Source organism: Pan paniscus, chromosome 10 (genome assembly GCF_029289425.2).
Source record: "Pan paniscus chromosome 10, NHGRI_mPanPan1-v2.0_pri, whole genome shotgun sequence".
Lineage (NCBI taxonomy): Eukaryota > Metazoa > Chordata > Mammalia > Primates > Hominidae > Pan > Pan paniscus.
In genome coordinates this window covers 121,998,372-122,022,220 of record NC_073259.2, presented here as the reverse complement: position 1 = coordinate 122,022,220, position 23,849 = coordinate 121,998,372, and the positions used below count along the sequence as shown (strand labels likewise).

General features: G+C 49.4%; 1 protein-coding gene and 1 long non-coding RNA gene across 4 annotated transcripts in view; one reads left to right on the top strand and one right to left on the bottom strand.

Annotated features, from left to right (window-relative positions):
- The window catches only part of RBM19 (RNA binding motif protein 19), a 168,962-nt gene that overhangs the window by 26,611 nt on the left and 118,502 nt on the right, over positions 1-23,849 (top strand). For all 3 annotated transcript variants that reach the window (XR_008620506.1, XM_034934590.3, XM_008957824.4), the window contains exons 16-20: positions 2,633-2,762; positions 12,561-12,739; positions 15,034-15,094; positions 19,083-19,162; positions 21,337-21,392. Coding sequence is in view for 2 of the 3 variants with exons in the window: in XM_034934590.3 (XP_034790481.1) it covers positions 2,633-2,762; positions 12,561-12,739; positions 15,034-15,094; positions 19,083-19,162; positions 21,337-21,392 (506 nt within the window). In the remaining variant the exon portion in view is untranslated. The remainder of the gene's footprint in view (positions 1-2,632; positions 2,763-12,560; positions 12,740-15,033; positions 15,095-19,082; positions 19,163-21,336; positions 21,393-23,849) is intronic.
- On the bottom strand, positions 2,813-7,351 carry LOC134728502 (uncharacterized). Its single transcript, XR_010108968.1, has 3 exons — positions 7,059-7,351; positions 5,873-5,982; positions 2,813-2,922 (listed from the first exon to the last, which is right to left on the bottom strand). It is a non-coding gene; the product is annotated as an uncharacterized LOC134728502 (long non-coding RNA).

The following is a 23,849-nucleotide window of genomic DNA, read 5'->3' as shown; positions in this document are numbered from 1 at the left end:
TTTTTTTTGAGACAGAGTCTCGCTCTGTCACCCAGGCTGGAGTGCAGTGGCGCGATCTCTGCTCACTGCAAGCTCCGCCTCCCGGGTTCACGCCATTCTCCTGCCTCAGCCTCCCAAGTAGCTGGGACTACAGGCACCCGCCACCCCGCCTGGCTAATTTTTTTATATTTTTGGTTGAGACGGGGTTTCACCATGTTCACCAGGATGGTCTCGATCTCCTGACCTCGTGATCCACCCGCCTCAGCCTCCCGCCCACCTCAGCCTCCCAAAGTGCTGGGATTACAGGCGTGAGCCACTGCGCCGGGCCGGGAGAAGGAAGTTCTGAACCATCCTCCAGAAAGCATGCCTTGGTTCCTTGCCTGACTCTAGCTTTTCTTTGGCTTTCTTTACCCATGTTAATTTGGATTAGCATTTTAATTTTAATTAAATGTGTTCATTATTTTTTTTAAAAAGTATTTATTTATTTTTAAAGGCAGGGTCTCGCTCTGCCACCCAGGCTACAGTGCAGTGGCACCATCTTGGTTCGCTGCAGCCTTGAACTCTGGGGCTCAAGCAATCCTCCCACCTCAGCCTCCCATGTAGCTGAGACTACAGGCATGCACCACCACGCCTGGCTAATTTTTTGATTTTTTGTAGAGACAAAGGTCTCCCTATTTTGCCCAAGAATGAGCATTCTTGATGCTTTTGTAATCCTGTAGCTACAATGAGATGAATGAAAGTCAGTTCTGTAGGTAGGGCTGTCTCCTGGTTCTTGGTTTAGAAAAAAGCCAACAGTTGTGTATTAGTTTGCTGGCTGTGGCTGTCATAACAAATTATTACAAGCTAGTTGGCTTGAAACAACAGAAATAGATCATCCCACGGTTCCGAAGGCCACAGTCTGAAATCAAGGTGTCAGCAGGGTTGTGCTTCCTCTGAAGGCTCTAGGGAGTCTGATCTGTGTCTCTTCCAGCTTCTGGTGGCTCCAGGCATCCCTGGCCCATGGCTGCATCACTCCAGTTTCTCCCTTCATCCTCACTTGGCTTTTCCTCTTCTCTCAGTCTTCCTCCCTGTTTCTCTTATAAGGACACTTGTCATTGGATTTAGGCTCTGCTGGGATAATGCAAGATGATCTCATCTCAAAATCTTTCACTTAATGAAATTTGCAAAGATCCTTTTTCCAAATAAGGGCGTATTCACAGGTCTCTAGGGGTTCAAGATATAGACATACCCTTGCGGTGCCACTACAAGTATTTTCTGTTTATAAGACACTTTAGCACTTTGCAGACCTTGGTCTCCCTCAGCAATTCTTAGAGATAGATATTCATGTCCCCCCCAGCAATTCTTAGAGATAGGTATTCATATGCCCCCCAGCAATTCTTAGAGATAGATATTCATGTCCCCATTTTGCTGGTGAGAAAATGATTTCTCATTCTCTGCCACTTTAACCCCGTAATAGTCTTTAGCTTGGGACTCTGTGGCCACTAAGCTCTCAGGAAGTCAGTCTGCGCCTGACCCATAAGAAAAATTATCTAGGTGGGGCCCCATGACTGAGATGTGAGCATCCTTTGGAATGTGACACCATCCTTTCTTCCTTCTGCTTTGGGAGGACATGCCAGTCACCAAAAGCTCTCTCTGTGTGAGCCACAGTTGGAGAACACTGACTAGGTGAGGCCTCCTGTTTTGGGCAGTGTCTGTTTCACTGACAAGAAGACTGCTGTCTTCATTTTGCACATATGGAAACTGATGCCCAGAGAGGTGCCCTGACCCACGATCACACAGCTAAGTAGTGATGCAGCCTGCTGTCTGCACACCAATCTGTTTCACTCTGAAGCATGTGTATTTCTCTGAAAATAACTGATTTGCAAGGCTTTCATGGAGTAGGAAATTTGAAAAGATTCAAAAAGGGCATTTGTTGACAAGTCTCACTCCCACCCCTGTCCTGCAGCTCCCCAGTAACCGCCTAATGAGGCAGGTGTCATCAGTGTCTTGTTTATCACCCGCCTGCCCAGGGCCCCTCTTTTTTTTTCTTTTTTTAAGAGGCAGGATTTCCCTGGAGTGCAGTGGCAGAATCCTAGCTCACTGCAGCCTCAAACTCCTGAGCTCAAGGGATCCTCCCACCTCAGCTTCCTGAGTAGCTAGGACTACAGGTGTGTGCCACCATGCCCAGCTATCCTTTTAAAAAAATAACATCTGCATGCACACATATGCACACGTATACAGGTGTTGCCCATGGATATATGCACATAGAGAGAAAGTGTGTTCTCTTAACGGGTATTTTACACTTCCTCCTGGAGAGCTGCACTTTACCAGTGATGTGGTCGCTCCTCGTCCCACTCCCATCTAAAGTATGAAACTTTAGAGTTTCATACTCTAATTGGAAAAAACACAAAGGGGGCCTGGGAGCTGCCATATGTCTGGTGGCAACAGAGACTAAAGCCTCTCTCCTGCACCCTGAGATGCAGCACGGGGGCCGAATGTTGTCCTCAGGGAGTAGACAGCAGTCAGGGCTCTGGGCTGGGCTCCTTCCGGCTCCATTCTTGGGTGAGTTGCCCATCCTCTGTGACCCTTGGGCTGTGATCTGCATGGGACTGAGTCCCTCCCCAGCAGTGTGTTGTAATGAAGACCCACAGGGCCATCACTCTTGTCTCTGCAGTTCCATCATGTCCCCCTCTATCTGGAGTGGGCTCCAGTTGGCGTCTTCTCCAGCGCAGCCCCACAGAAGAAAAAGCTCCAAGACACACCTTCAGAACCCATGGAAAAGGACCCAGCAGAGCCAGAAACAGGTAAGAGCTGAGTCTGAGACCAGGATGGCTTGGGATCCTGGTGAGGGAAAGGAGGAGGGTTGGGGGCAGCGTGAAGTTTCTTATCAAGCCTCTGGTTTAAAGCTCTTTGTTCATGCTAGAGACCAGCAGGGCTCAGACTCTCAGATTTTATGGGCATGTCCTGTAAAAAACAGTGTCAAAATTATGGATGCAGTATGCTTTTAGTTTTTCAATTAAAGCTTTTAGGGGAAAAAAATTACTATCTATTAACAAGGATTCAAAGCAGAGCAAGTATAAACAACCTTCCTGTTTCAGAGATGGACCAGAATGGCTCATGGAGGAGGGTGGCTGGTATGGGAGATACTTATTCTCATGTCCTTGGAGTGGCAGTGCCCTCTGATGTCCAGTGACTGCAAAGACAGGAAAGGAAGGGGAAGCCGTGGCCCCTGGGGGCCAGATAGGGCAACCCCCACCCCCTGGCTAATGCTTCCTAGCTGGGAAAAGGGGTATCATTGGGCTTTGGGACTGGACAGTACTTTCTTGTCAGGACTGCTTTGCAAATCACAAGACATTTCACATCCCTGGCCTGTGCCTCTGAGTGTCACGCTGAGTGTCACGAGTGCCCCCAGTCCTTGTGACAACCTGGAACACCCCCACGCATTCCTAGATGCCCACAGCGGGCAGTGTATCCCCCGCATCGAGGACCTCATAGTCTAAGGACCATGACCACATCTTAGAAGCCAAGACCAACAGGACCATGGTCATTCTATCCAGATGTTACGATTTTCCTTGTCAGTAATAACCACTCACCTATACACACCCACAATACAGCAACCAGTTGTTTAACTTATTAAAATAAGGATGTTAAAAAAATAATAATCAGTCCTCAGCTACTCTCTCCTTTGTTCTCATTTTTTTTAAAGGACATTTCATAGTTAAAAAAAAAATAGTCGGGGAGGAACACTGTCAGATTTAAGAGTTGTTTTGTTTTTTTTTTTGTTTTTTTTTTTTTTTTGAGACAGAGCCTTGCTCTGTTGCCCAGGCTGGAGTGCGCGATCTTGGCTCACTGCAACCTCTGCCTCCTGGGTTGAAGCAATTCTCCTGCCTCAGCCTCCTGAGTAGCTGGGACTACAGGCGCCCACCACCACGCCTGGCTAATTTTTTTGTATTTTTGGTAGAGATGGGGTTTCACCATATTGGCCAGGCTGGTCTGGAATTCCTGGCCTCAAGTGATCTGCCTGCCTCAGCCTCCCAAAGTGCTGGGATTACAGGCATAAGCCACCATGCCCAGTCTAAGATTTTAGTGGAATAGACTTTGCTGTACCTAACCTCCCCTGCCTTGTCCACATTTCTCATTTCCTTGTTTCACTGTGTATCTTCAGGACTGGCTCAGCCAGCGCAAGGCATTCAGGAAGTGCCTGTCTGGAGGCCTGTTTCAATCAGGAAACAAAATCCTTCAGTCCCTTTGCGATCTGAGGACCCAGAAGCATCCCACATCGTTGGGGTTAATGATGATTGGTGTAAACCTTGTGAAAGCCCGACTCCTGCTCGTTTATGAGTTAAGCTCTCTCCACTCAGTTTGGATCAGGGTCTCCTTCAAAACCTGTGCCTGTTCCCATCAAAACAAAATTCTCTTCATGTCATCCTGGCTTGTTCTTAACTGTCTCCCCCAAATCACAGCTGCCTTGATTTTTACTTCAGTTACCACCCTTGAACCTAAGTAATGTTTTTTTTTTTTTTGGCCCAAAGCGAGTTCTCCTTTGAAACGCAGAGATCAGCCAGGGCTGAGCGGCACTGAAAACAAATCGGTGGAGGCCTCTTCCCGCAGCCTTGGGTGGCAACAGGAGGCAGGCTGGGGACATGTGGTGGCTCCCAAAGTGACCGCTTCCACCAGGCTCTTCATTTCCTTGTGTCCTGGGGATTATCCCTCTCTGCTGTCTTCTTTTTTCTCTAACACTTGTCACAATTTCTATTTATTCTGTTTATTTGTTACTTGTATTCGTTTCCTATCTCAGCCAGACTTTGAGCCGTGAAGGCAGGGAATGGGGCTGTCTCCTTCACTGCCCGGTACCCAGCACCCCGGGGGGCCCAGGCATAGGGAAGCTCGGTTCACAGGTGTCAAGGGAGTGAGGGAATGCATGAGAATCTGCCTCTCTGTTCCTTCGAAAGATGAGGCCGGGTCATATTTGTCTTTGTGTCCCAAGGCTCTGGCACACAGTAGAAGCTTAGTTAGGTTTGAACGTTTGGTTTTCGTTGTTAGCCCAGCCTCAGAACACAGTGGTGACAATAACACCATCAATCAAAATATTAGAGGGGGCTCCCATTTGTCCCCACTCTCACAAATGGCCCTTTATTTTATTTCAAATGCTTATCACTTCCTGGAATTGTGTCATGAATGGTTCCTTTCCCCGGTGTTGCTCTGTCGGACTCTGCCCCTGGAATGGCCACTCCACATGCCGAGAGCCCATTCACCTTGCTCACGGCAGTATCCTAGCACCCATGAACGTGCCCCAGTGGCTGATAGTGATCAGGAAGTGTGTGTGAGTGAACCCAAGAGCAAAAGCAGCAGTTATGCCATGCTAGGCATGGTTCTAAGTCCTTGGCATCCTCATCATGTGAGGCCTAGAGCCCCTGGGGAAATGGCCCTGAGATTTCCAGTAAGCAGCCATTCTGTGACTGGGCAAGCCACCTGCCTCTCTGAGGCTCAGTTTCCATATCTGTAAAATGGGCATGATATCCGCCCCGCCCTCTGAGGGCGTGGTGGGATGTCACATGCACATCACCAGTCTTCCGCTGCTGTTGGTGACTGAGCAATATAAATCACAGTGCATCTTGGGAGGCTGAGGCAGGAGGATCACTCGAGTCCAGAAGTTCAAGACAAGCCTGGACAACATGGCAAAACCCCATTTCTACAAAAAATACAAAAATTAGCTGGGCGTAGTGGTGCATGCCTTGTAGTCCCAGCTACTCAGGAGGCTGAGGTTGGAGGATCACTTGAGCCTGGAAGATCGAGGCTGCAGTGAGCCGAGATTGCACCACTACACTCAGCCTGGGTGACAGAGAGAGACCCTATCTCAAAAATTAAATTAAAATTTAGAAAAATATGGCACAGTGGATAGTCTTTAACTCACCATGGGCACCAGCCCCGAGCCAGCAGCCGAGCTGAGTGATCAAGATGGACACCACACAGATGCACAGACCCCCTTCCCCAGGAACTTTTGAGCTGTGGAGGACAATAGAGCTGTTGGGGGACAAGTGAGATGTCACAAGTAGTAATAGAAGTGGGCCCTGAGTACAGAAATGTCTGCATCACAGCACAGGGTGCATCACGGAGATAGCATGCTGTGGTTTACAGTCAGAGTGTTTTCCCACCCCCTGCCCGCGGGTCCCCCTGCTTCCTGGGTCTACATTGTAGGTTTGAGCATGTGCCCAACAGCCCCTACCTCCCAGAGGGGCTGCTTTCCAGGGCCTGACCATGACTCACACAAAGAAGGCCTTAGAGCCCGGCTGCCGGGCCTCCTTTGGCCCGGGAAGTTGTGCGTGTCTGTGCTAATTCCAAGCCCCGCTGTGTCCCGCGTCATCGGTGAATTCCCACAGAGCTGATCTCCAGGGCCTCCTCCTGCCCTCACTGCACGCAGCACGTGCACAGCCCCTCCTGGCGGGTGCTGTTCTTTTCACCTGCTCCTCCCCCACCCCCACCCTCTTTGCATTGTTCCCGAAGCTTCACCAAATCCCCGACTCCCCCGTTGTACGAGGACAACGAGGGCTGGGGGGACTCAGCCAGCCCACAAAGCCCTGGGTTTTCTCAGGCTCCCAAGGAAGAAGAGTAGGAAGGGAGTGGACATACCTTTTTTTTTTTATTTTACCCCCTTCCTTTCTGCAAAGCTCTCCTGTTCTCTGTACCAGTCTCGAGGGAGGGGGACAGCGTGTTTTATCTCCCCACAACCAAGACCCTCACCTCCAGATAAAGGGCTCAGAGTGAGGGGAGGTCCTGAAAAGCTGCTTGCAACTGATAACAGTCTTTGCTGTCAGCTCCAGCGCCGAGAGCCGGGAAAGGGGAGGAGGCCGCAGTAAATTCTGTGGCCTGATTATAATAAAGCCCCATGTGGCGATGCGTGACTGGATTTGATTGTGCTAACTACAGATGGAAGCACAGTTCCCCTGCCTCTCCCAGCCCCCTCCAGCCCACCTTGCTTTTAGATCCTTCCCCCAACTCCCCCGCCCCCAGGCCTAGCCCTGATTCCTTTCTCACTTCTTCCCTCTTTTTCTGGTTCCTGGTGTTTTTGTTGGCAAACATCTGTTTGAGTTTCACAATACCTTATTTTTTTCTTTCCCATCTTTCTTTTGTCTCCCAACTTGGGGCCAGCAGCAGAAGTGCTTTTTAAAATGACCTTTGGCTTCATGGCCTTGGCTCCTGGCTGTCTCCACGCCTCTCTGGACACAGCCTGGCCTGGTGACTCGGGGAGCAGTAGCTGGCTGGCAAGGGTGCCCAGCTGTGGACTCGGATGCCTGGCACTGGCTGGCCTTCCTGGGAGCCTGAAGCCAGCAGCTTACCCTGCAGGGAGAAGGAGAGGGAGGGCCGAGGGCTCCCCACACTGGGTTGTCTTATCTCTCCCAGGGTTAGGGATTTCCAACATTTTCCCCTGGATTTCTCTCTCAGCAAGGCCTGCTGGGCAGTGTGGGTAGCAAGGGTAATATTAAGAACGAAACTGTTCTCTCCCAGTGCTCGCTGCAGGCCCAGGCTCAGGTCTTGCAGCCTGCTCTGCATTCATTCTCATCATCGTCCTGCAAGTAGGCACCATGATGGCCAGCCCCTTTTTAGATGGAAAGAAGGAAGCACAGAGAGTTTGCATGACTTGAGCAAGGTCACACATGTGGAGAGAGCCAGGATATGACCTGAAGCCATCAACTCTGAGGCCTGTGCTCTTACCTAAGACCTCACAGCTCCTCTCGATCACAATAAGGGCTATTTCATGATCACTGTGTTCTAGGCACATGCTGAGTGCTCAACAGACTCATCGCCCACAAGTAGATCTGTTCTGAGCCCAGTGCTGGAGATTCAGTGCCAACTGAGTCAGACTGGGTCCTGTCTCGAGCTCCCTGTGTAGTTGGGGAGCACAGATAGAGGAGCAAACTGCTCAATACAGTGATGCTAGAATAGGACAGGGCTCTGAAAAGAGGAAAGCAGAAGAATGGAACAGCGAGTGGTTGGGCCCAGGCTGGAGACTGCTTTAACTAGAGTGGACAGGATGAGCTCCCTGCGGGGAGGCTGTGTGAGAAGGAGCCAGGCCTAGGAAAGCAGCAGACCAGCAGAACAGGCAGAGGCCAGCAGGTGCAAAGGCCCTGTGGTAGGAAGGGGGCTTGGCAGGCTCGGCCATCAGAAAAGAGACCAGTGCATTTGGAACGGAGGTGACGGGAGAGAAGGGAAAAGGGTGAGGGATGAAGTCAGGGAAGGTGGCGAGCCAGGGAGAGGGGCAGAGGGCACAGCAGCAGGGAGTCTCTTCAGTTGTCCAGGTGAGGTGAGGGGTAACAGAGCCATGGCCTGGCATGTGGAGGAAATAGTGGATACTTGCATTTCTAAACAGCCCAGCAAAGCGCAGGTGTATGAGGACTGCTGGCAAAGATAACAACTCTTCCCCCTTCGAAGCACACCAGCCACAGCTCATGGACCTGGGAGGCCATGCTGAGGGCTGCTGGGCCCTCCAGGTTGTTGCCCTTATAAGACTTGGGAACTCCTGGAATGCCATGCTGGGGACTAGCTGGGTTCTGGGGCCTTGTGGGAGAGAGGGGGAAGGGCCATTATCTTTGCCAGTGGTCTCTATACACCGGCACTTTGCTGGGTTTTGAAACAACCTATACAATACATCCTATACAATATACTCACATTAATTTACAATTCATTTAAACTTCAAATGTAGATTTTGCGTTCTTTCTTCGTCATAATTATTACATTATTGTCCTTTTAAAATTTGGTAATTGAGTTTACAGTCACTCACTGTTCTGTTTACCAATTTTCCTACAAATGAGCATGACTTTGGGGTTTTTGTTTGTGTATGTATTTTTGGTATTAGGGGAGAGGTGGTTTTAATAAGCTCTATTTTATAGGTAAGGGTGCAGAGACAGCAGTGAAGTCACTCACCCAGGGCCATGCAGCTAGGTTGTGGCAGGGCTGGGACTGGGCCTGCCCTCCTCGTCTTTTCCAGGCCCCCTTCTCCGGCAGATCTCTAAAGACCATGATGCCCTTGAATTGTTAGTTCTTCTAGGATCCAGGGTGAAGTTTCAGGTGTAGGGCGGTTGTTGCTATGAACTCAAGGTTCAGGGAAAGAACGGACGTCTCCGGGGTCTGCCAGAGCCTGCGCTGCTGGAGGAAAAGGAGACCCCTTTGAGCACATCTTTCATTTAAGCTGGGTGTTCCTCCCGAAGGGGAGGGTAAGAGGCTGACTTATGGGAGGTTGGAGATGCCAGGTGAGCCCCATGCCAGGCCAACTGCACACCCAGATAATAGGTCTTCACCTTCCTCACAGTTCCCTCTTGTTCTTCCTGGGCTGGGGCTAAGGGCAGCTGATCTGCCAGGGAAGGGATCTGTCCATTACTGGTCTTAGCTGTGTTACCAAACCCAAACATCACACCCCCTTGGGCAGGTGCCTGGGCATTTAAAGGTGCCCTTTGCAGCACACCAGCCACTGCTCATAGACCAGGGAGGCAGGGTGGAGTCAACTCCAGCCATGCTGAGGGGTTCTGGGCTCCCCGGGTTATTACCCTTGTGAGACTGGGAACTCCTGGAATGCCACACTGGGCACTGGCTGGGTTCTGTGACCTTGAGACAGAAAGAGGGAAGGGCATCTTTGCCAGTGCTCTGGGGCAGGCCAGATGCAGGGAGCAGAGCACTGAGGCTTCAATGAGCTGGTGTACTTGCTGACTACTGCCTAATTCAAAAGTCACTTGCCATTAAGTTGCCAAGATTTAAAAACCGTGGGATTTCCTCTGTAAAGCGCTGGATTTCCGACTTCTCTTAATAGATCTGAATTCTGGCCATGCTAGGTTGACCTTTCCGTCAATTGGCCAGTGCCAAGAAGGGGCTGTCCTTTAAACCGGCCATGAGCCCTCCTGGTCACCGTCATCCCCACTATGCTTTTCTCTATAAAATTTTTTTCCAGTCTTCCATGAACCTGTCTCACCAACCAGAAGGTGCCTGAGATTTCGGGTACAGATGCGGCAGCCTCCAGAACTCTCCTTGGGCCCCCTGTTTTCTGTGATGTGGCTGCTGTGGTCATGAGTGAGACTGTACTCAGGGTATCCAACCACATGCCTGGTGCATGGCAGGGCATCTCATCAGTGTTCTTTCCTTTCTCCTTTAATCTCCAAGATGTCAAATGCCAAGGAGGGCCAGCTGGGTGGAAATATCATTCACTGCTGAAGGTCATGGTTTTCATCTGCATTGAAGTTCTGGTCCAGGACCTGAAGTCTTAGCTGCCTTGCATAGCTTTCGTTCTCACCATTAGTGGTACTTTTTCCTCCAGCTTTGTTTGAAAGTTGGGTTTTAAGTACAAAGGGCCACACCATGGAGTCTCTCTTGTTGGGTAAATTGTGTTAGTTTCTTGGTTGGCGGAGGAGCCTTTGTGTAGATTTCTTCTTTTTGTGCTGGTATCTGAGTCTCGATTCTGGGCTTACCCGAGGGAGGAAGGCAGTGTGTTCAACTGATGTTAAAGAGACAGCATTATCACGGTAGCTGTTTCTGTAAGGGCTTAAAAGGGTTGTTTTATGACAAAGTGGTCGAAGCTTAATTAGGACTTGAAAGCATTAGGCTTGCATCAGAAAGGGCAGGACAGACAGAGGCATCTTTTGTGCTTGGCGGTGAGAGTATGTGGGATGCAGCTGAACCCCAAGAAGCCCCCTTACATCACAAAGAAGTTTGAACTATGCAAGTGAAGGTGTGAGTAGAAGAAGCAGGCTGTCTCCATCAGCTCCAGCGTACCCGCCCGTGGGACCTCCAGGTGCTTCTGCCAGGCTGGGGTGCAGGGTTTAACTCTTAGGGGAGGTCACTGGTCATCTGCTTAGAAACATTGAGGGTGAGGGGTGTGAAGGCACAGCCTGAGAACTGCTTTGAAGAGTTGCTAAGACAGTTTGATTTCCTGGGGGATATGGGAATAGCTTCAGAAGCCTTGTCTTTGGAGGAGGAATTTGTCTCCAGGTCCTAATCATGTGACTTAGGGAAATTGGGGAGCTTGAAACGAATTGAACACATTTCCTTCTAAGATTTCTCAAAAGATCATGACACTGCCCTCTTCCAACTTCCTGAGGCTTCTGGCAGCTGAGAATGAAATCTACATGCTTAGCGCCACTGCAGGCTAGCAGGTCTAGTCTCCCTGTTCCCAACTCCCTGAGCTGCAGCCACACACACACACACACACACATCCCTTGCTAACTCACAACTTCACATCTGCTCTTCCTCTCCCTAAAATGCTGTTCCTTCAGAGTGGAAGCGGTACAAAGTGCTAGCAGTGACAGGTTGAAATGACGACCATCCCTAGTGCCATCCTCCAGAAATAAACCAGGAGCACTTTGTGCATCTCCTTCCTGTGATCACTGTGTGTGTGTGTGTGTGTGTGTGTGTGTGTGTGTGTGTGTGTATATGCACATGTATGTTTTCTCATAAATGTGCAGATCATGGTTTTTTTGTTGTTGTTGTTGTTTGTTTTGTTTTATTTTTGAGATGGAGTCTCACTCTGTCACCCAGGCTGGAGTGCAGTGGCATGATCTCAGCTCACTGCAACCTCTGCCTCCCAGGTTCGAGCAATTCTTGTGCCTCAGCCTCCCAAGTAGCTGGGATCATAGGTGCCCACCACCATGCCCGGCTAATTTTTGTGTTTTTAGTGGAGACAGGGTTTCACCACATTGGCCAGGCTAGTCTTGAACTCCTGACCTCAAGTAATCCACCTGCCTCCGCCTCCCAGAGTGCTGGGATTACAGGCATGAGCCACCGCACCTAGCTTAGATCATGGTTTGGATTACATTGAACATTTTCTAAAATTACAGTATATACTTTTTTAATATCTTAATTTTTCTCTAACTTTTATATGATGAGCTTTGTTGTGTGTCATTAAACGTTCTTCGGAAACGACATTTTTAATGACGACATATTTTTCCAGCTTTTGGTGGTACTCTACCTTACCTAGTCTCTTGTTTGTGAACATAGAGTATTTTCCGTTTTTCCCTGTGATGCATAACTCTGAATTTAATATGTATAGACAAAACCACACCTTTTGTGTATATGCTTCCTGAAGTAATGCATATGAGGGATTTCGATGGTATGTAACATTCTTTAGGTTCAAGGGGGTATTTAGACTCTTCCTAAGTTTTGTTCCCATTCTGTAATTTTTTAAAAGTTTTAAGTTGCATTTTAGTTTGAAAGTTCACTAAGTGCTGGGTTTTTTGTTTGTTTGTTTTGTTTTTTTTGTTTTTTTGAGGAAAAATAACGTTTTGCTTAGGCTCACGGTTCAGTAAAACAGTTCACATGGTAATTTATTTCGAAGTTCAAATTAGTGTGAGCTGGTCCTGTTTAAGGCTCCGTTTGGGGGCTGTGTTTTGTATTCCTTTCTCTTTACAACACAGCAGGGGCAGGACTTTCTCTCTGTCTCAAGAGTTGCTGAAGCTCAGCACAAGTTGGGGATCATGGTGCCCCTTCCTGCCACTGCCTGCAGAGGCAGAACCCCTTTACCTAGTGGGCTTTTTGCAGTTGGCCCCAGGGCTCTGGTGGGTTTGACATTATTTCATGGATTTGATGTTTTTGTTTTTGTTTTTGTTTTGATGGGGGTTCAGTGCCTGATGGCGAAACCCCAGAAGATGAAAATCCAACAGAGGAAGGAGCAGACAACTCTTCAGCAAAGATGGAAGAGGAGGAGGAGGAGGAAGAGGAAGAAGAAGAAGAGAGCCTCCCAGGATGTACTCTGTTTATTAAGAATCTCAATTTTGACACAACAGAAGAGAAGCTGAAGGAAGTGAGTGGTTTCTCAGCCCAGGAGGGAGGGGCGTGGGATGGGAAACCCCAGTCTACTGATACGGCCACTGCATTTATTCTGCCCTGAAACATGATGCGTGTTAATATGCACTTGGGAGCAATAACCAGCACCACCTACTTGACCCTTTCCCCTGGGGTGTCCAGTAGATGACTCAACAGAAGACTAGAGCAGTAGCAAGGCTGGCCGGGGGCCCTGATAGGGGCTACCACATACGCTTTGGAGGCATACCAGAATCTCTCGGGAGACCGTGTAATATGAAGGCAGTAGTTGTTTCTATGATGTAAATACCCAAAAGTAAATGTCAGCACAATCCTCTCGCCCGCTGGGAATAATGGAGAAGCCACATCAGTGAGTGAGGGTCTGGGCTTGACCCTGGAATCCCTGGATGGGGTGAGATTTTTGCATTTATGGGAAAAGGGAAGGGGATGAAAGGACAGGGAGCTCCACATAGAAGGTTAGTAAAAGCCAAATGAGGGCTGCCCTGAGTGAGGGCCGGGGGCTTCTAGAAGGAATTGGACCAGCGATCAGGAAACAACGGGGCCTCCAGTTCCAAAGGAGTGGGGTCTGCAAGGTCCCCAATTTGTGGCACCTCCCTCAGGAGACTGTTTATTTCTAGAGTCTGGGCTTGGCACAGAATAAACACTCAGTGGGTTTTTCAGTTTTTTGTTTTGTTTTAATGAATAACAGCAGGCTGATCGCCATCAACTTGTTCTGGTAAGGAAGCTGGCCATAAGAATTGACCTGATTGATTTCTAAAAATCCCTCTGAACCCTAAAATTCGATCATGGGGTCAAGAGAGAAGAAAGTGTCCACTGAACCTCAGTTGTAGGAACATGGTGGGCAGAAGATATGGAGGCAAACATTGGGATGTGGTAGAGAGGCAGAGGGTCAGAGCCCCTCTGACACCCTCTGGCTCAGCCTCTGTGATGTGACTGTCCCCTTACCTAGTAGAAGAGCAGCCCCAACAGCAGAGATACCTGACTAAAGCAGCAGCGTTTAAGGAGCCAAGATTCACCTTCTTCAGCAATTGGAAACCCACCCTTAGACTTGTCTTTGGCTATTTCCTGGTTCCATTTTTGTTTTGCTTTGCTTTTAAATGGCGGCATGTGCTTGTAGCATCCAAAAGGTAGATAGATTTGAATATGTCGGATAGATTTGAATGTTAGTTTTATTTTTTTTCTGGTGCGGGTCTGGTATGGGAACATCATTATCCGGGATCATTGTTTCCTGGGAGATGCACTCAAACAGCAGCCCAAGAGCATCCTCTGAATTCAAGGATTCTGGAGCTGGAAGTCATAGCCAAGATGACCTAGTTCAGTCTCTTCATGCAACATGGCTGGAGACTGAGCTTCAGAGAGGCCAGTTCACTGTCCTTAGGTCACACAGTCCACTTGAGGCCCTGCGGGGAAGAGCCCGTAGTTCCCAGGGCTCCTGTCTCAGCACCCTGAGTGGAGAGCCATGCGTAGCGATCAGTCTGCCTGGGCTTGGATCCCAGCTTTGCCCCTTGCTAATGATGTGACCCTGAGTGAGTCCTTCAGCCTTTCTGTGCCTCAGTTTCTTCATCTGTAACATGGGGATGTTAATAGACTCGTCTCATGGAGTTGTTTTGATGATTTGGATGAAGGAGATACTCCAAATAAAGCATCTGACACTTTAAACACAAGAGTCAGTAAGCAGCTGCTGCTCGTAGTATTTGTTTCTCAAGTTTCTCCCCAGCCCCTGGGCTTCCCCATTGCTCATTTAGTGAATGTTTATTGGGTACCTGCCTTTCCCTGGGCTCTGTGTGTAGTGCTGAAGACATAGCCGGGAACCAGGTAAACATGGATTTTGCTCTGGGTGGGTTTCAAATTCTAGCAAAGGAGACAGAAAAAGTAAAGGGGAAAATAGAATAGACTATGACTTAAAATTTTTGTAAAAATTATTTTGGCATTTGGTGCAGGGGCAGTGAGAGAGGTCCAGACTGGGGCAGTAGACCCCATACTTCGGAACTTAGGCCCAGCTTCCCGATTGCATGATCTGCAGTCAGTCTCTCGCTGTTCTGTGTCCTACTTCCTTCTTCTAAAACTGGAACGAGAAACAAGCCCAGCTGCTCTTATGGGGAACTCTAAGGGACTGCCCAGGTTACTTAAAGGAGGTCATCCATCATCACCTCAAAATGTTTTTGGGACCCCAAGGTGTCCATATGGCAAATTTGGGGGTATAGTGTTTGACAGGCGCCCTTGCCTGCATAGTGGTTTAGAGCTGCCGATGATACTTGTTACTTTCTTATCCAGGTGTTTTCAAAAGTGGGGACAGTGAAGAGCTGCTCCATCTCCAAGAAGAAGAACAAAGCAGGTATTCCGCATGAAATTCGGAAAGTATTCAGTATTCAGCCAGAAAGAGTGGATTCCAAAAGAAGCTCCAGCTTCAGACAAGGGGTTGGGGGAGTTCTCCCTTGCACATTTTGAAGGTTCTCTTTTTTCTGAAGCATGGTCAGCCTCAGACTCTTTGAAATAGCCCCTCTTTCTGTTCCCCTGGAGTCTCCTTTCCAGTCGAAGCAGCCTCTTGGGTCAGATCCTTCTGAACCTAGAGCCTCCACCACCTCAAACTGTCAGGGGTGGTTTCAGAGCAGTAACATTTGTGGGCAGATAGCGAGGACCCTGGATGGTATCAGGAACCTCTGCCTCCTCCCAGCACTTTTGTGCTCTGGAAGTTTCCTAGGAAATAGCAAGAAACAACCAGTCTTGCACTCTCCCTCTTCCCTTCTGAGGGAGATAACCCAGTTGTAGAACTTCTGGAACGTTCTACCGAGTCATTAACCACACAGATTTTCCTGAGTCAATAACCATGCCAGTGGGTACATGGACAGGCAGAGAGCACCCTCATCTCTCCATTCGGCCCTGGGTGCTATTCTGAGTCTCCTGGCCTCTGCTGGGCTCCAGCCCTGGCTTCCTGCAGGGGATACGTCCTTGCTTTCGCACAGCCATGCCAGCCCTATCCTGAGTCCCTTTGGTTTGGCAGGATTTGTAGGAATGCTACATGTGTCAGCCCAAACTGTGTCCTGAGCACCTACTGCATGCAAAGTACTGGGTGGCCAGAATGTCTGCTGTTGAGTTACTCCTCAGACAGTCCCCAGGCCCCACCAGGCAGCAGGCACGGTGTTAGTTATATAAGACTGAGGGAGACGCAGCCCTGCCCGCAGCATGCACACAGTCTAGCTAGAGAGACCAATGTGCTGGTGGTTACAGCAGAGTGCAGCAAGGGGTTGGATGGCAGGGACAGGCGTCCAGCACAGGGGACACCACATCAGCCCGAGGCTGGGAGGGGTGGGGGGCAGAGCAGCCAGGCGGCGGGAACAAGGTGTTCAGAGGCCACTCACACTGCAGTGGCCAAGCCTGGGGAATTCGTTGAGGAAGAGGCAGGAGATACGCCTAGAAAGGTAGGCGAGTTCCAAACCATGAAGTGGCTTTTATGCCACACACACAGAAGAGTTTTGACTTTTCCCCAGAAGTACTGGGGAGCCATGGAGGGTTCTAAGCAGACATACAGCACAGAAGTCAGAACATCCCTTGTATTCGTTTGCCGGGCTGCCATAAGAAAGTGCCACAGACTGGGTGGCTTAAATGACAGAAATGTGTTGTCTCACAGCCTTGGAGTCTAGAAGTCTAAGATCAAGGTGCCAGTTGATTTGGTTCTTTCTGGGGGCTGCGAGGGAAGGTCTGTTCTAGGCCTGTCTGGGCTTATAGATGGCCTCCTCCATGTTCACAGGGCATCCTCCTTGTATATGCCCATCCCATGTTCAAATCCACCCACACTTTTTTTAAAAGAACAGCAGTCATCCAATCATATTGGATTTAGGGCCCACCCTAATGACTGCATTTAATTTATTTTTATTTTTCGAGACAGAGTCTCACTCTGTCACCCAGGCTGGAGTGCAATGGTGTGATCTCAGCTCACTGCAACCTCTGTCTCCTAGGTTCAAACGATTCTTGTGCCTCAACCTCCCCAGTAGCTGGGATTACAGGCGTGTGTCACCACGCCTGGCTAATTTTTGTATTCTTGGTAGAGATGGGGTTTCACCATGTTGGTCAGGCTGGTCTCGAACTCCTGACCTCAAGTGATCTGCCTGCCTTGGCCTCCCAAAGTGCTGATATTACAAGCGTGAGCTTCCGCGCCTGGCCTGTGACCTCATTTTAACTTGGTTACCTCTGTAAAGAGCTTGTCTCAGATAAGGTCACATCTGAGATACTGGGGGTCAGGATTTCTACATGTGAGTCTGGGAAGACACTGTTCACCCCTTAACATCCCTGTTCTCCAGGGTCTTCAGATATAGTTTTGGGTGCAAGGAAAGGCAGCTAAGTACCAAGTTAATTATGAGAAGGACCAGTTTTGAGGATTTCAGGAAAAAAAAAAAAAAGTTATTGCTGAAGTCCAGGATGGGGGTCAGATTGACAGAGGTGCACCCAGGCCAGCAGGTGGAGGTGGCTGTCCCTGCCTCTCACTGCGCCCAGTCAGATGCTCTGTGGGGCCAGCCTTGTACTCCTGGGGAGCACTCGTCAGCATGTTTTAGAAGTGGTTATCTGATCTTTCCATGTCATAAGCAGCTCTTAAAACATACACTGTCTTTTTCAAGGGCCTGTATTTGAGACCCCTGTTCTCTGGGGCCCATCCGTCACAGTCTGGGGAAAATCTAGACAAAGTGTATCAGTCAGGGTTGCAGCAGGAAACAGAAAGCACTCTCAGCTGGGGTTGGAGCAGAGATGTCTGTAAGGAAGGGGCCGAGGTGTGGCTGGGCTAAGGGAGCCCACAGGGATGTCCAGGAAGTGGGCTCTACAGGAAGAATGCCTTTCCGCCTGCCGTGCCTGGAGGGGCATTAAAGGAAAACGTGTGACCAGAGCTCAGCTGAGAGTTGGAGCCACGAGATAACCTGCAGGAGTGGTGGCCGTGGATTGGACGTGGCCACTGCAGAGCCACCCAAAGCAAGGAGGCGGGTGGGGACATGTGGAAGGATCCAGTACTCCAGCCTCTCTCTCCTCCATCCCCCCACCCCACAATGCCAGATCAGAGCCTCTTGCTGGCTGATCCCAACAGGAAGCAAGGAATCTGGGGAGCCCAGGTAGAGCTGTCTATAGAGGTCAGTTTCCCATAGAGGATGGTGGCGGAGAGTGGATCTGCATAGTGTCAGTAACTCAGAGATGAACTTGACCTTCTCACAGTTGCCTTTCACACAGTCACTGCACTTTTAAAATCTCACAGGTGCACAGACATGCCAGCCCACCACCTGCAGCCTCGAGCCTCCAAAAGAGAGCTTTGGAGCAGTATCTGCTTGCAGAACGAACATTTAAAGTCACCATGGGGTGGCACTGGCTGTCAGTTCTGTCTGAGCCATGTATGGGCAATTAATGGAATTCCTTAATGCAGTTGGCTCTTATTTTGTAACACCTGCTGTCAATGGAAAGGCAGGAGCATAGGTCTCACAAACAGCACAGTAAAGGTAAAGATAGGACCTGCAAAGTGAGCCAAAGGTAGAGAGCCTTGAGCCTCATTTGAACCCATCAGACTGAAGGGAATCTTCTTTGAATTCACAATAAAGAAGAAACCTAACAAATATGTATGAGATGCTGGGGTGTGGGTGGAAGGTGGGGGGACATCAAATCTAATGTCAAGAGGGCAAGATGTAATTAGGGATCTTAATGTTTTTTAGTGCCCTATAAAAACACTCCTCCCTCCCCAGTTACACATAGTGAGGAAGCGGAAGTTTCTGATGAAATTTTTGCAGTATTCTTTGCTATCTGAACTCTTGCTACTTGCAACCTAGAAGTAAGGAATCAGAGAAGTTTGAATAATGCAGTCGCCCACATGATCCAAACTTTATATCTGAAACCCAGGAAACTGAATGTGATTGGCTGGTGAGAAATATTTGTGAAGAGCAAGCCTTTGGTGCGTTTGACTCTCACGCACATATTCATTTTAGGCATTACATGTGGAGGCAGAGGACTGCCCAGGTAGAGGTTTTGCCACTTGCCTTTACGATGGTCATCTCTCTTAGGTCAGTCTCCCTCCCAAAGCAGAATCCTATTATGAAGTTAATTATCATGTCAGTCATCTGTTAATTAATAGTCAAATGGGCCTCAGGTGGCAGCCATGTTAACTGCGTTGGCTGATTCGTCAAGATGACTAATGATAAACAGCAAGCCAGGTGCTGAGATTTTGAGGGGGAATGAAGGGGGTATGAAAAGAAGAGGAAATACAGCGCAGGTCTGGGGGCCCGTCACAGCCCTTGCACTTGGCCTTGTGCTTCCGCTTCACCGACTGGTGTGATTTCCACCTCTCTCTCTCTTAGGAGCGCTCCTTTCCATGGGGTTTGGATTTGTGGAATACAGGAAGCCGGAGCAAGCCCAGAAAGCTCTCAAGCAGCTCCAGGTAAAGTGAAGATTCTCAGCTGAGGGCCACGGAGGCACTTGGCAGGTAGTGGGAGGTCCCGTCAGCCCTCTGAAATTGAGTGAGAATATGTGTGAAGTCTACACTTGACCGGGCCCATTGCTTTTCCCAGATCTCTATGGGACTGTGGCCCAAGAAAAAATTAAGAACCTTTCCCAACACTCCACGGTCACCATAGTTCATTCATTCGATCCATAGCACTATTATCAAGGGCCTGACGTGAGCCAGGGGTGGTGGTAGGCCTGGGAGAGGTTGCTCACGTGGGCCCCTCTTTCTGGTGGGGTAGACAGGCCATGGACCTCTGAATAAACATGCAGGACCAGGTCATGAAGACAAAGCTGCGAGTTGGGGGTGGAGGTGGGGCACTTAGGCTGTGTGGTCAGGGAAGGCCTCTCTAAGGAGGTGACAGTTGAGGCCACACCTACTTGGCCAGAAGTCAGCTGCACGGAGATCTGGGAGGGAGGTAGTTGGGGAGGAGGGACCATGTGCAGAGGGTCTGAGGCAGGGGCCATAAGGTGGGAATGAGCTTAGTAACGTTTGAAAAGCTAAGAGGCCACTGTGGCAGGGGCGGCGTGGGGTGGCGGTTCAGGGTGCAGGATGAGGAGAGAGGTGTGCAGGGCAGGATCTTCTAGGCCATTTTACTGCTCAGCCTAAAGGCAGTGGGAGACCATTAGGGGGCTGTGAGCACACTGGCTTCTACTCCAGCCTCTGCAGCTGCTGGTGTGGAGAGGGGACGATGGCTGGGGGCAGGGGGCAGGGGGCAGGTAGGAGACCCTTGAGTCATCCAGGCTTGGCCAGTGGGGGAGAAGGTGGGGAGAACAGGGCTGAACCGAAAGCTGTTTGGACAGAGACTCAACATCCTATTCAGACAGAGAAGGGAGATATGCCTTCCTGCTGGATCCTAAGTACAAGGACAGATTGATACTCTCTAGCAGGAGGGGAGTTAGGGCTGTGGAGAGCAAAACAGCCTGGGATTGGCACCATCCCAAAGGGCAAATTTTGCACCTCCTATAAGTTCTTCTTCTTTTTTCTTGAGACGGAGTCTCACTCTGTTGCCCAGGCTGGAGTGCAGTGGCGCGATCTCGGCTCACTGCAAGCTCCGCCTCCCAGGTTCACGCCATTCTCCTGCCTCAGCTTCCAGAGTAGCTGGGACTACAGGCGCCCGCCACCAAGCCCGGCTAATTTTTCGTATTTTTAGTAGAGACGGGGTTTCACCGTATTAGCCAGGATGGTCTCGATCTCCTGACCCCGTGATCCGCCCGCCTTAGCCTCCCAAAGTGCTGGGATTACAGGCGTGAGCCACCATGCTCAGCCTAAGTTCTAATCCAGAAGCTCTGTGGCTTTGCATTAGGTGATGCATCCTGATGCATGGTGCCTAGGATGGCCTTCAGCTAAAGTGAAGCAGATGCAGTAGGTGTTAGTAGCTTGAGAAGGTATCCTCTGTTCCCTTCATAATGCCCCACATCCTAGGCCCTTCCTGGTCAGGGGCTGTGTACTCATTTAACTTAAAATTGGCTCTGCAGGTTCAGTGGTCCGTGTTTCTCTTTCACGCGATATAAGATTCTATGAAATTTCACTTTGCACGTGTACTGTGTTATGTTCTGGACATCATTGTGTGCATGCATATGTGAATATTGCCTCCAAGAATTGTTCCTATGAAGCTCTGTGTGCTGTATTTTATGGGAGATTTAAGGGATTTTCAAGGGTAATTTTGCTAATACACCAGTTCTGCCTTGAGGGACCAATGTTAGAACCTAGCTTTAGATGCAACTCCACTAGGATTTAGAATATTTTTCAGGAACATACAAACTAAACCCAACTCTCTCTGCAAGCCAGACCTAAGGGCTTTACTTTGCCTGAACATGCTTATAAACAATGGAAAATTCCGTGTCCCTTGAATGACATCTAGGTCAAGGCCTACCTGTGGCTTAAGAGAGCGTCCAAGGGCTGAGTCTCTGACCACCAGCTGCTGCCTGGGCACGGTGTGAGCCATTTCAGGGAAAAACCATCCTCTGTCCTCTAGACCAGCTAGCCCCGCTCCCCGGGGAACAATCAGGCTCCCATCTGCGAGCCAGGGCTCTGCTCTGGTGAAGGGCAAGGATTCGGGTGAGTATTTCTCGGGACAGAGAGATGAGCCATGTTGTCTTCTCTCTTAGGGTCACGTCGTGGACGGCCACAAGCTGGAAGTGAGGATCTCGGAACGAGCCACTAAGTGAGTCTTCAGTGTCCTCATTTCCTTTCCTACGAGCTGGGGCTTCCTGTGCTTGGTGCCGGCCACCCTGGAGGCTGTCTCACAACCCTTCAATGTCCTTTCCACCTATCCCTTTACCATTTAGGACTCTTCCTAATTAAGATGCCTAATTATGTTGGCATTTACCAACTCCGACCCTGGTTTTCCCAGTGAACTACAACAGTGTTAGTCCTTTGGGTGAATGTTTAATGCACAGGGGTGTTTTTTTTTCTTTTTTTTTTTAATAAGAAAAGGAACAAGTGCAGGAGAAACAGGCAAACAACACTCATCTTGGGATAAATAAACCAAGGAAGAGCTGGAGGTTGCTGGTGCTGTGGATGAACCAGAAGAAGCTGTAAAACCTAGACATTCAGCTTTATGGGACGTGCTTTCTTAGAGCTGAATGGCAGTGCCTACGATGGCCTCCAGTTAATGGGAAAGAGATTCCGTAGGTGTTAGAGATGGAGGCAGACCAATTTGCCCAATTACCAGTATACTGAAGTAGGGGGATTGTTTGGAGATTTATCTTTGCACCTCCATTTCTACCTGCTTGTATATCTAAATGAACTATTACACCCGACGTGCCTCCAACAGTGTCCGGCACATAACAGGTGCCCAGTGTAAGCCATTATTGTCATTATCATCTACTTGCCTCGGGTGATAAAATGAATGCCTCTCACAGCCCTAGAGCTGGTTTCAGATATTTATTCAGTAGTTCTCAACAAGTTGGTAATTTGTTGTGGTCATCCGGCAAATTAGCTTCCAGCGAATTGACCTTTCTTTTTCCTTCTTTCTTTCTTGTTAATGCTTCCTGTGAGTCCAGCTTGGGCCAGCTCTGGTGTTTTTCACCCATTGTGGTCTGTGCTATGTTAAGCATCCTTGGAGGGAAGATGGCTTGGTACAGAGGCCCTCAGAAGTCTAGTGGGGGTTCCTGAGCTGCCAGTATAACAGAAGGAGCTCAGGCTTTGAGCCCCACACCTGTAGTTTCTAATTCAGGAGCTCTGTGACCTTGCATGGGTGACTTTGCCTCTGAAGTGAAACGTGCTAACTAGAGGTTGTGTGTTAAGCATCCAGCACTTGCAGTGCCCATGAGCACTGAGCCAGCGGTTTCTTTCCAGTACCCTATCTCCAGAGAGCCAGCCTGAATTCAGCCTTGCAAGGTCTCACTTCCTAGCCAGTGTTCATGGAACCATTGTTTTACTCAAGAAAAAATTACAGCAAGCCCACTGTGTACCACATCCTCCTTCTAGGCACTGGGGATGGTGTTTCCTTGGGAGTTTACACCCTAGGGCAGTGCTGTTCCATAGAAGCTTCTGCAGCAATGGAAATGTTCCACATCTCTTCTGTCCAAGATGGTAGCCAATTGCCACACATGGCTATTTAGCTCTTGAGATGTGGCAAGTGCAACTGTTTTAGCTATCTATTGCTGCATCACAAAGTATCCCAGAACTTAAAGGCTGAAAAGGAAAACATTATCTCATAGTTTCATGGGTCAGGAATTCAGGAGCAGCTTAGCTGGGAATTCTGGCTCAGGGTCTCTCATGAGGTTACAGTCAGGATGTCGGCTAGGGCAGCAGTCATCTGAAGGCTCAGCTGGGGCTGGTAGATCTGTCATTAAGATGATACACTCACATGGCTGCTGGCAGGGGGCCTCAGTTCCTCACCTCGGGGATCTCTTTCTGGGACCGCTTGAGTGTCCCCATGGCATGGCAGCGGGTCTCTCTGGAGTGAGTGATCCAAGAATGGGGAAGAAGGAGGCCACAATGTCTTCTACAACCTAGTCTTAGAATTCACACACCATCCCTCTGCTGTATGCTGCTCGTCACCCAGACCTGCCCTGATACAGCATGGGAAGGGATTACCCAGGGCATGAACACCAAGAGCCAGGAATCATTGGGCACCATCTTGGAGCCTGATACCCCAGCAACCGAGGAAGTGAATTTGTAGTTTTGCTGCTTCTATTTTTTTGAGACGGAGTCTCACCCTGTCACCCAGGCTGGACTGCAGTGGTGTGATCTTAGCTCACTGCAACCTCCGCCTCCTGGGTTCAAGCAATTCTCGTGCCTCAGCCTCCCAAGTAACTGGGATTACAGGCGCCTGCCACCACACCTGGCTAATTTTTGTATTTTCAGTAGAGACAGGGTTTCACTATGTTGGCCAGGCTGGTCTTGAACTCCTGACCTCAGGTGATCCACCTAAGCCTCCCAAAGTGTTGGGATTACAGGTATAAGCCACCATGCCCAGCCTAGTTTTGCTTCATTTTAATTTAGATTCAACTAGCCACATGTGGCTGGTGGCTGCCATATGAGACAGCATAGCCCCAGAATGACAAGACAAAAAAAAAGAAAAGAAACATGATTAAATGTATAATGTACTAGCACAGGGATCAGTGCCAGGAAGAGAAATGAAGCTGGGGGCTGTGGGTGAGGGGGCTGCCAT